Source organism: Equus quagga, chromosome 12 (assembly GCF_021613505.1).
Source record: "Equus quagga isolate Etosha38 chromosome 12, UCLA_HA_Equagga_1.0, whole genome shotgun sequence".
NCBI classification, from domain to species: domain Eukaryota; kingdom Metazoa; phylum Chordata; class Mammalia; order Perissodactyla; family Equidae; genus Equus; species Equus quagga.
In genome coordinates, this window is record NC_060278.1 from 48581482 (window position 1) to 48593982 (window position 12501).

The window sequence follows — 12501 nt, forward strand, 5'->3', positions numbered from 1 at the left end:
TCAGAATGGATGATCATTTGAATTGAGTTGACATTTGAGCTGAGCCCTGAATGACAAGACAGAGTCAGTCATGTGAAGATAGGGGAGCAAAATGTTCCAGACAAAGTGAACAGCAAATGCAAGGCCTGAAGCCAGGAATGAACTTGGTGCATTCAGATAAAGGGAAGAAAGCCAGTGCGGTTGAAGCATTGGGAGGGAGAGAAAGATGACACTAGAAGAGTTGGAGGGATGGGTAGGAGGTAGATTGTGCCCAACCTTCTGGGCTGTGATAAGGAGTTTAGAATTTATTCTCAGTGCAATGAAAACTACTAATGCAAATGAATAACATAATCAAATTTATGTTTTTCAAAATCATTCTGACTGCTATGGAGAAAATGGACTCTAAGGAGACCAGTGGAGTTTGGAAGCTATTAAAAATTCAGGGTAGAATTGATGGTGGCTTGAATTAGAATGGAAGTAGTGAAGGTAGAGAAACAGGAGTGGACTGGAGATGCATTCAGCAGGCAGAGATGACAAGGTTTGTTAACAAATTGGTTGTGAAACATGAAGGAAAAGGGATACTTCAGGATGACTTCTGGGTTTTGGCCTTGAGTCATTGACTGGGGAGGTAAGGTTGGAAGATGTGCAGGAGTGAGGGGGCAAGTAGGCCATTGCAGGTACAAGTCTAGAACTCTCGAGAGAGTTCTTCACTAAGATATATATTTGGAATTCATTAGCAGATGTGTGGTATTTAACTTCACGGTCCTGGAGGAGATCAGCTATGGAGAGAATATAACTAGAGGTGATGAGAACCTAGGATCAAGCCCCGAGGAAATACAAAAATTTGGAGGTCAAGAAGAAGAAGAGCCTGCAAAGGAAATTGAGAAGAGGCATGTGAAGTGGGAGGAAAGGTAGATGAGTGGGAAGCGCCAAAAGTGAAGAGAAAATATGCCAAGTGCTGTTGACAGATCAAGTACAATGAGGGCCAAGAAGTGGTCCTGGATTTGGAAGCGAGAAGGTCATGTGATCTTGACAAGAAGGTCAAGTGATGAAGTGGGAAACCTGATTGGGATGGCTTGACGAGAGAATGGCAAGGGAAGAAAGGAGTCAGGCCACTCTAAAGTATAGATGAAAAGGAAAGCAGAGAAATGGGGCAGAGCTGGGGGACTGTGGTGTCAAGACGTTTTATTTAAAAATGAATGAAAGATACTAGAGTACGTTTAAACGCTAATGGAAATAACCCCGTAGAGGGAGTAAACTTGGTGTTGTAAGAGATAATGAGAGGAATTGTAGGAGTGAAACCTGTAGGAAGGAGGAGGGGATGGGACCCAGAGTTCAGGTGGCCTTCAAGAAAGGCAGAGGTAGTTCATCCATAGCTAAAGGAAGGAAGGCAAACAGTCTGAATCCAGATTCACACGGATATGGTGGTGATAATGTATAACATGAGAACATTCCTTTCTGACTGCTTCTGTTTTCTCAATGAAATATGTGGTCATGTCAACAACCACCTGTGGCGGGGGGAAGAAGGCGTTGGTGGTCAGTGGAGAAAGGAGAAGACAAGAAATAGTCACTTCAGAAAATAAGAGAGCAAACATATAGGGGAATGGAATAAGATTACCAGTTGGTAATTGCCTACTTAAAATTTATGGTATGAAATTTAAAGTGAGAAATTGAAAGTCAGCATACTTGAGTGTTTTTCTCCAAACTCAGTTAGAAGCTAAGGTACAGAGGGAGAGCTAAATCTAACACGAGTTAGGGATTTACCAGGTGACTTTGAGGGGGCCAGGGAGTCATAGACGCTCCCAGAGTGATTATGAAGTCTGCGGTCTCCTCAGAAAATACACCATTCCCCTTCCCTTACGGGTGTGGTCTTGTCCTGGGACCCCAACAAGAAAATCACACCAAATGCAACAGTCCGACATAAATAGATTTCCAAAAGTCTAGGCTATTTAATCTTCAGTAAAATTAAATTATATCAACAATTCAGTCTAAATTAAGCTTGCCAGGAGGCACCTCTGGGAATCTTTCAAGATGGATATACCTCCCAAGGGATTCTGATGTGTGTTCCCCACTTCTTGAGAGATGCCATCATAGGGAGTCACTACCATCTACTATCAAATCTCTCAAGTGCATTGAAGCAGGAAAAGGATGGGAAACCACTATTCAAAAACATCTCCAGGGCCGGCCTGGTGGCGCAGTGGTTAAGTTTGCACGTTCTGCTTCTCAGCGGCCGGGGTTCACTGGTTTGGATCCCAGGTGCGGACATGGCACACTTGGCAAAAAGCCATGCTGTGGTAGGCGTTCCACATATAAAGTAGAGGAAGATGAGCATGATGCTAGCTCAGGGCCACTCTTCCTCAGCAAAAAGAGGAGGATTGGCAGTAGTTAGCTCAGAGCTAGTTTTCCTAAAAAAAAAAAAAATCTCCAGGGGCCAGCCCAGTGATGTAGTGGTTAAGTTTGCACTCTCCATTTGGGTGGCCAGGGATTTGGGAGTTTGGATCCCAGGCACAGATTTACACACCACTCATCAAGCCGTGTTGTGGCAGCATCCCACATACAAAACAGACAAAGATGGTCACAGATGTTTGCTCAGGGCCAATCTTCCTCACCAAAAAATATCTCCAGTGAAGTTCAGTTATTTCCCAACTTTCCCAAAGAACAATGAATAATATGGGATGAAAATTCAGTCTACCTTTGTATGATGAATGTTCTGATGTTTTCCCTAGAACAAAAGAATACTTTGCTCCAAAGGAATAATCAATTCCTCCATGGCCTGCAAGAGAAAACAGGGTGTTTTTTTCCCTTTTCTGGTCATCAAAGTTTGTATCTATATTTTTGAATATGTATATAACATATATGTGTATATGTGTGTGTGCCTACACACAGACACACATTTTCAGCCCCGGCACCCTGGTACAAATGCTTAAGCCTTATAATTCCATTTCCCAGTAAATGCCTTGGGAGGTGCACAATAGAGATGGGTCCCACTTACCCTACTCAGGATGAGATCATAAGCACTTAGTATCTATAAAATAGGGGATTTCAATACTAGGAATACTGTTCCCCACTTTTAAAAAATAAAAATGGGAGGAAACCCTGTGAGCACTCTTTAAGTCAAAGAATGAGGTTCAATGGCCCTTAGCTTTTAGATGTATGCTTACATGACATCAAAACTTAAAAAAAAGCAAAGAAAACCTTTTTGATCTTCCTGTGGACTTTACATTAACTGGAAAAGATCACATTCCCCAAATTAATATCAGAGGTTTTTTTTTTTGGATTGGGGTCATCAAGATGAGGAACAGAAGGGGGAAAAGGTTAAAAGGGATGAAATAGCCACACCAAGAAATCATATGCTCCGAATTATTTTCCCTTGGTTCTCTTCTTCCTCCAGGAATATAACATCTTCAGTGATGGCGTTCTGGAGTACACTGGCCTGACTCGTCAGTTTCTCTTCCGGCGCCTGGAGCCTTTCACTGTCTACACGCTGACCCTGGAGGCCTGCACCAGAGCAGGCTGCGCCCACTCAGAGCCCCAGCTTCTGTGGACCGATGAAGCTCCTCCCCACTCTCAGTTGGCTCCTAAGATCCAGTCCGTGGGGGCCACCAGCGTGGAGTTGAGCTGGTCTGAGCCTGTTAACCCAAATGGAAAGATAATTCGTTATGAAGTGATTCGCAGATGCTTCGAGGGAAAAGCTTGGGGGAATCAGACAATCCAGGCCGATGAGAAAATTGTTTTCACAGAATATAATACTGAAAGGAATACATTTATGTATAATGACACAGATTTGCAGCCATGGACGCAGTGTGAATATAAAATCTTCACTTGGAATTCAGCAGGTCATACCTGTAGCCCTTGGACTGTGATAAGGACGATGCCAGCCCCTCCGGAAGGTCTCTCTCCTCCAGAGACAGCCTATGTATCAATGAACCCCCCAAAACTGCTGATTTCCTGGATCCCACCAGAACAGACTAATGGGATCATCCAGTCCTATAGGCTTCAAAGGAATGGACTGCTCTATCCTTTCAGCTTTGATGCTGCGACCTTCAATTACACCGATGAAGAACTGCTTCCATTTTTCACATACAGTTATGCAGTCACAGCGTGCACGAGTGGAGGCTGCTCCACCAGCAAACCCACCAACGTCACAACTCTTGAGGCTGCTCCCGCAGGGGTTGGCCCTCCAGCTCTTTGGGCCATCAGTGCCACTCAAATAAACGTATCTTGGTCACCACCATCAATTCAAAATGGAAAGATCACTAAATATTTGCTTAGATTGGATGATAAGGAGTACCTCGCCGGGCAGAGTCTGTTCCTGTTGGTTTCTCACCTGCAGCCTTATACTCAGTATAATTTCTCCCTAGTAGCCTGCACGAATGGTGGTTGCACAGCTAGTGCGTCAAAATCTGCCTGGACAAGGGAGGCCCCACCACAGAACATGGACCCTCCAAAATTGCAAGTCACGGGCTCAGAGTCAATAGAAATCACCTGGAAACCCCCAAGAAACCCAAACGGCCAGATCAGAAGTTATGAACTTAGGAGGGATGGAGCTATTGTATACACCGGCCTGGAAACTCACTATCACGATTTTACTCTCACCCCAGGTGTGGAGTATGGCTACACAGTGACTGCCAACAACAGCCAAGGGGGTATTTTGAGTCCACTTGTCAAAGAGCAAACCAGCCCCTCAGCGCCCTCAGGGATGGAACCTCCAAAACTGCAGGCCCAGGGTCCCCAGGAAATCTTAGTGAACTGGGACCCTCCAGTGAGGACAAATGGCAACATCGTCAACTATACCCTCTTTGTCCGTGAGCTGTTTGAAAGAAAAACAAAAATCATACACATAAACACAACGCATAATTCTTTTCGTACACAGGCATTCACACTAAACCAGCTGAAGCCATTTCACAGGTAGGTGGCCAGCTCCAGGTTGGCTAAGAGCAACCCACTGTCTTGTCTTTTGCGTGACATCCAGTCAGTTCGAATGAAGATACTAAAAGCAAGATGCATGACGTCCCCAACCCCCATCCACTTAACCATCCACAGTGGACTAACCACATCCTCATCCAGGCAAAACTTGCTCGCATAACTTCTGGAAAGTAAAATTCTTGCAAGTGATATTTTGAGAGTCAGGTTTTCAGACATGTTGGCCACCCACGATGTCTGGAACAAGTAGCACAGAGATGGGGCCACTTCCCTGAGTCTAGTCTTTCCTGGAAACATGCAGGCCCCTGGATAGTTCTGAGAGCCCAGTGGGGATATCTGACCCAGGCTGTGAAGAAAATGAGGTGTTATTTTAGAGGATGAAAAACGTGCCCGTCAACGAGAGCTATTACCAGCCAGAGATGGACTAATTCAAAAGTCATTTTGGGGACAGTCCTTCTTATTAAATCCAGTACTTCTTCTGGGATAATAAGATCCTCTGACTCTATTTCCTCAACCCCTTAGGATTCCCCCAGCTCTGACCTTGTGGTTTCTCAGGACGTGCCACCTTGCTAGCTCATGTTTTCTCTGTGGTCCCATCTGGGCTCTCTGCCCTGCAGGGATGCGTGTTGCGTTCCACGTGAATAAACCTTACCAGCAGCCCTCTTCCTATAGCTTAAAAAATTGCTTGATGCTTTTCCCCGTCACATTTTAAGTAACTTATATCCCCAGAAAGAAGAGTAATAAAGGACATTTTGTGCTTAAAATTTAGTAAAATGAACAGAACCACTTAAAAAAATTAAAGGCTGAAAGAGTGTTGATTTCCAACCACCACTGGTAAAATTCAGCTATTATTGTAATCTACTGGTGTGTAGATTAGACCCCTCCTGTAATTATCTCTGATATATAGTGCTGTTTAAATGAAACATTCATGATCTGGTGCATCTACTCATGACAATTATTTAGGATCACATTAAATATTAAACAGTAATTAAAACTTCCTCAGGTATCTTCCATAGCTAATCCACATGCTATGTGAGTTGGCTTTTATCTTACTCTGATTCAGGGCATAAAAAGACCCACTTTAGCTGCAGAGCTGTACATTTTATACCGGCTTCCTCTTTACCTGACTGGTACCTACAAGTTTTAAAAATCATATCAACTGGCTCCTCTTTGAAACTCTTATTTTAAAAGATTTCTAGAGAAGGAAAAGGTTGCCAGATCTGAGAGGGGCACATTTCCGAAGCTGAAAAAACGAAAGTTTGATTTATCTGATAAACCTAACAGTAATATTTAAGGCAATAAGAGGTGTCTCTTCATTATCCACAATAATCGAAAATATGAATGACATGAATGACTTCAAAACAATATCACTTCTATATGAGGTTGGGGTTCACATAGTTTTAGGTTTTTCTAGCAGATTAATGTTTATTGAATATTGCAATTGGTATGTCCTCCTTGGAGCACCCTGACACTGGTCAGTAGGTAGAAGTAACCTGGGAATATTTTCACCAGCAGAGGGGATCTGACCCAGAATTTTAAAACCAGCACAGGTCATCCAGAAAACAAATAATCCATATGTGGAAGTCGAAAGTGACTTCATAGGATTGCTTAGAAGTCGGATCAGCCATGCATAACTATGGATTTGTTCACCAATAAACTGTTGGCCCATCATGGGAGAGATGGGCATGAGAGGAGAAGGAGGGAAGAAAAGCAGAGAAAGGAAAAGAAAGATGTCACAAGAAAGAGCGAAGCATATTTAAGAAGAGAGGAAGGGGAAAGAGAAAGAAAGCAAGTAAGAGAACAAAAAAGCAGTGATTAGATGTGGGGAAACAGGAGATAGAAGAGGAAAAGGCCAGAACCAAAAGAAATAAAGGGAGAAAGAAAAATGGCTGGTTCTAGAAGGAAAAGTGGGGTGCCATAAATTCAGTGGGGCATGGGAGCAGAGAAAAAAGCACTCATTTGCAGCTATAGGCATTTCATACTCACAAAAGCCCCTTTTGCTGGCAGAGAAAAGTCCCTGCTATGTAAATAGACCTCTCCAAGTGGCAGGAGACCAGCTATGGGGCAAAACATAACTGATTGGTTGAGTTTAACTGGATGGTGATAAGGTGTCCCCATGATTGATAATCTAGGGCGTAGCTGGGTTAACTTTGGCCCCAGAAGGTCTCTGTGTGGTGTAAGAGAGCCCGTTTAAGATGTCAGGTATCAGGAGACGGCATTTATTACCACTGAGACCTTAACTCCATGATGTCCCTTCATGACCTGGAAACATTCCTGGGAAATTATTCAGCACTAGCTGCAGAGGAAGGAGGAGCCCTGGGCTGCCGAAGACTCCTTCATACTCCCCAAGATCAGCATTCTTCATCGCTTTAAGTAATCCTTCAAAGTATCAGCACTGTCATGCTGGAGAGAATCTCGAAAGTGTATTTATTCCGTACATTCCTTTTTAGGGAAGAATTTGGGCCCACCCTTTCCAGACAGATGAGAATCTTAGCTTCAGTTTGGAAAGCCAGGAGGATTTAAAATATTCTAAAATTTCTATGGAAATATGACTTCCTTGCTTTTTAGAAGACTTACTGATAGATAAGAATAAATGTAAGATGTTTTTTCCCAAAAACTCTTGCTTTTGAAGACTCCTCCAATGCAAATCTATTTTGCCACTCATGGGTATTTCTGCCTTGTGTCCTGAAGGTATGAAGTACGAATTCAAGCCTGTACCACGCTGGGGTGTGCATCAAGTGACTGGACGTCCATTCAGACCCCTGAGATTGCACCCCTGATGCAACCCCCTCCACATCTAGAGGTCCGGAGGGCTCCCGGGGGATTCCAGCCCACGGTTTCCCTTTTGTGGACAGGACCACTTCAGCCAAATGGAAAAGTTTTATACTATGAATTGTACAGAAGACAAATAGCGACTCAGCCTGGAAAACCAAATCCAGTGCTAACCTATAATGGAAGCTCAAGCTCTTTTATGGATTCTGAACTATTGCCTTTCACAGAATATGAATACCAGGTAAGAAATTGGTCTTCTCAACAATTCACACTGAGATTGCGTGCACCCATTAGCACCAGCCTGTAAAAATTGCTTCCAACTTGAAAAGCCACTTAAAGAAACATGGGGCTTAAGGAATTTAATAATATCCTTTAAAAAATTTTTCAGAGGCCAGCCCAGTGGTGTAGTGGTTAAGTTTGCTCACTCTGCTTCAGTGGCCTGGGGTTCATGGGTTTGGATCCCAGGCACAGACCTACACACAGCTCATCAAGCCATGCTGTGATGGCATCCCACATACAAAATAGAAGAAGATGGGCACAGATGTTAGCTCAGGGACAAGATTCCTCAGCAAAAAGAGGAAGATTGGCAACAGAAGTTAGCTCAGGGCCAATCTTCCTCACCAAAAAAAAAGCAGTAAATAAGGGAATAGAGATCATATTAATTTGCCTTTTTCATTTTCTTGGTTCTTGATCCATGTGACGTATGCTTGTTATTCCTATGTAAATTTCAGGTGACGTATTTGCATTTCTTGTTAATGAAGTGGTTTCTACCAATAAGCTTCCCTCTATCAGTGTCACGTCGGTAGGAAATATCCTTGTTAAAAGGTCACTTTGAAAATAACTCATGAATTGTACCAAGAACAATAAAATCTAAAGGCAAGCATCTCCAGCCCCCACGCTCCAGAAAGACATGGAGTGTTGAGAAAAGTCTGGAGGAAAACCATTAACCTGTGCTTGGAGATGAAGTGAGCCTTCTATGAGGACAGCCTAAACAATAGGACTTTGTGTATCCCTGAAAAGCCAAGAATTAAGAGAAATATTCTGGGACTAGCCCCATGGCTTGGCACTTCAGCAGAGTGCCTCCGAATTTTAAAAGGTGGAGATGAGAAGTCCTGATAAAACATCCCTAACCTCATCCGAAAGCTTTGCTTATCTCTGCTATTTCCAAGTATGGGTCTTCAATTGTTCTTTTAATTCCATACACTCCCAATAAATCCCCTTTTGCTTGAGTCAGAATCAGTTTCTCTTGCTTGCAGTCAAAGGAACCTTGCTGACTGATGCCAGCACTAAGTGCCAGGCACGACGCCAAGGGCAACTTTCGAAAAGGGGAAACTGAGCCTTGAAAAGCTTACCATCACCAGAAATGATGAAATCACTAAGTCACCAGGAATATGGAGAGCAAATCAATGAGCACAATGATTAGAGGTAACATTTTAAGTGTGAGAAAGAGTATATTTTAGGCCAGTAACATACGGACAAATTACCCAATGAGTTAGTAAGAACTGAAAAGATAAATAGATTCTTGAATGGTTTGGAGAAATACACAGAATGTAAACGCATAATCCTTTGTTTGCAATTCCAAATCTAAAAATCTCTTAAAAACAAAAGTTTTTTCTAGATTTGGCACAAGTCATTTGGCAGCAAAATCCAATCTAAACAAATTTGAGACTGCTTATAGCATTTATTTATCCTATTTAATGTGAATATTTACATGTTTTACTTCAGAAATATTGTGTTTTATTACAAGATCATTCTTGGGATATTACAAAATATACAGTACACGCATTTTACTACCTTTCCAAAATCTGAAAGAACAAAATTATTTTAAAACACATGGGGGTGGGGGCTGGCCCCGGTGGTGCAGTGGTTGCGTTCACACATTCCGTTTCAGGGGCCCGGGGTTCGCCGGTTTGGATCCCAGGTGTGGACCTACACACCGCTTGTCAAGCCATGCTGTGGTGGGTGTCCCACATTAAATAGAGGAAGATGGGCACGGATGTTAGCTAAGGGCCAGTCTTCCTCAGCAAAAAGAGGAGGATTGGCAGCAGATGTCAGCTCAAGACTAATGTTCCTCAAAAAAAAAAAAACACATCAGGGGCTGCCCCATGGCCAAGTGGTTAGGTTCTCGCACTCTGCTTTGGCAGCCCAGGGGTTTTGCCGGTTCCGGTCTTGGGCATGGACATGGTTCCACTCATCAGGCCACACCGAGTTGGCATCCCATATAGCACAACCAGATGCACTCACAACTAGAATATACGACTATGTACTGGGGGGCTTTAGGGAGTACAAAAAGGAAAAGACAAAAAAAAAGATTGGCAACAGATGTTAGCTCAGGTACCAATCTTTAAAAGAAAAAAAAAAATTTAGAAAAACAATCAGGCCCCAGGGGTTTAGGGCAAGCATTGTGGTTTATGTTACGAAGGAACAAAATACCTTATTGATGCCACAGCTGGAAACAGAATACTGTTAGAAATTGCCAGAATCTATGTGGCCATCCTTTTGTTCTTTTCTCATTATCTTTACTGAAAAGTGTCAAGTTATCAAAGACCCATCTATTCTCAATTATCTAGTCTCCCTTATGAATAAAAACGTCCCTTTGTGAGAGAACTGGCTGGAATCAGCATGAAATCTCTGGCCTCTAATTAGACAAATCTAAATGACCCACAGATACTGAAAGCAAACCAGTGATTTCAGCTTCTTTGGCACCATGTTGTGTCATTGGGTTAAATAATTGGCCACATGATGTGTAGAAGTCTCATGTCAGTTTTCTAAGGAATGGTTAACTCCAAGGATGTGTCTTAGCTCAGTTTTCTCACCAGGAGCTAAGGACAACCAGAAACCAAGGGACCCACATTTCAGAGGGGAAATGCCTTACGGACCTCCAGCTATGCTGTCCCTTTTGTAACTGTTACTATCAGCTCAGCGTCATCCTCCTTCTCCATACTCATTCCACCCAAATGGAAGTATTTAATTTGGTTCTTATCACAAACTGATCTCAAATTTGCATTTGCCAGCTAATCCCATGTTGTTACAACATAAGAAGGATAGAGAGCAGGAAAAGAAAAAAAAAAAAACTAGCCTATCGGCTCTAAAACTCAGTTCTTACAGGAAATATTTTGAAAAATATAGATTAAATGCTGAAATAAAGGACCTAAAATATTGGATTTATTTAGCCTGTGTAACTTGTGAGTCTCTATAGACCCTGAATAATGTTACAGAAGTCATTTAGCAAGGAATATAGCAAAAGAATTGATTTTCCCTTAACGAAAGAACATTTTTGCCTTTGAGATGAATTTGCATGGCTCTCAAACCCGAGGGTTACTCCATTCTCAAGCTTCCTTTCAGAAAACATCTTCACTGTCCTAGACACTTCGGTTCACCCAACATCTGTTAGTGGTTTGAGCCTTCTGCAGAGGATTATGTTTTTGAGGTAATCCATATATTTGTAGGGAATAAAAACAAAGAACTGAGAAACTGCCCAGAGGTGTGGACTGATTAATTAGAAGGGTGGTGACAATCTGTGGTTGGGGAAGTGGCGATCCACATGGTTTGCCTTCTAGGTGTCAGATGTCCTTCTCTGTCACTCTCCTCCATGGCCCTACACCATTGTATTCATTTCTGTTTTTGGGTTGAATCGTTGAAGTCAGCTGCCAAAATTTAGTTATGTGGGAAGAACAAGATAGCATTCCATAGTCTAAATTAATTCATTGATCAGTTGACCAGTGATAGAGCTCTGGGAGAAAAGGATGTAGTGTGGATAAATTCTACTGGACAAGAGGGTCAGGAAACATCTGGAGAAAAGGATTCTTACAGAAAGAGAGGGGGGAGTTGCTCGCCTTGGAGGGCGAGGACCAGCAAATGTCGCTTACCTCACAGCCATTCACATAACCAGCTTGGTAGCTAGTGTGGTTGAAGGTGGGCAAAAGCTATGTGATATTACAGGCACCTTCTCAATTTTCAGTAATACTTCAACATTGAATGCCCTAAACGGGGTGGTACCCGGTGTTTATAGCACAGAAGGATTACCCAAAGAGCGTGTTCAAAGTGCAGATTCCAGGGTTGGGGTGGGGATTCCCAGAAATCTATATTTTTCACAAGCAGCTAGGACGATCCACAACCCACTTTTTCGACATATACTGCCCCGGAGGGTACAGCATCGTTGCTATGCTGCTTAAGCCCGATTTTCAAGTGGTGATTTCCCAAATCAGTGGTTCGCAGCCCTGACTGCACATTAGAATCACCCCGGGAACTTTAACAACATTCCCAACGCCCAGGCCCCATCCCGCTGGAGTTCCACTTCTGGGCTGGGTCCAGGCATCAGTGAGTTTCAAAAGGTCCCCAGGTGACTCTAATGTGCAGCCAGGGTTGAGAATCACAGTCCCCAACCGTTGTAAACTGATTGCCTAAATAAGTGAAGCCAGCTCCCCAGGAGTCCCTAATTTACATGATGAGAATTGATGACCAGCCTGTTTACCTTGGTCTAGCCATGGCTTTCCTCAACAAGAGTCCTGTTGTTTCCGTATGAAGCTGGAGGGGAAACGGAATATATTATCTGCAAAGTTCATGTCTCAACTCATCGTATAATTTCTTTTTCTCTTTCTCGTGGATTTAGTTTACTTCTTTTGTCGTTTTCTATTGTTTTGTTTCTCGCTTGGGGGCCTGGTCTTTAGTGGTAAGAAGAACATTCACCATCATTTAAAATGAGATTTTTGTAGTTTGATTCATTTCAACACAGCTTCCAGAATTCTAGGATTCGGAAGGATCTGAAAGATCAGCTTTAATAAGACCAGTAAGATCTGAAATATGAATCATAGAAATTTGGACACA

The 12501-nt window shown here is 42.8% G+C and overlaps 1 protein-coding gene across 1 annotated transcript in view; it reads left to right on the forward strand.

Annotated features, from left to right (window-relative positions):
- The window catches only part of USH2A (usherin), a 733563-nt gene that overhangs the window by 682454 nt on the left and 38608 nt on the right, over positions 1–12501 (forward strand). Inside the window, exons 62-63 of the mRNA XM_046679838.1 lie at positions 3371–4887; positions 7594–7915. Coding sequence (XP_046535794.1) covers positions 3371–4887; positions 7594–7915 — 1839 coding nt within the window. The remainder of the gene's footprint in view (positions 1–3370; positions 4888–7593; positions 7916–12501) is intronic.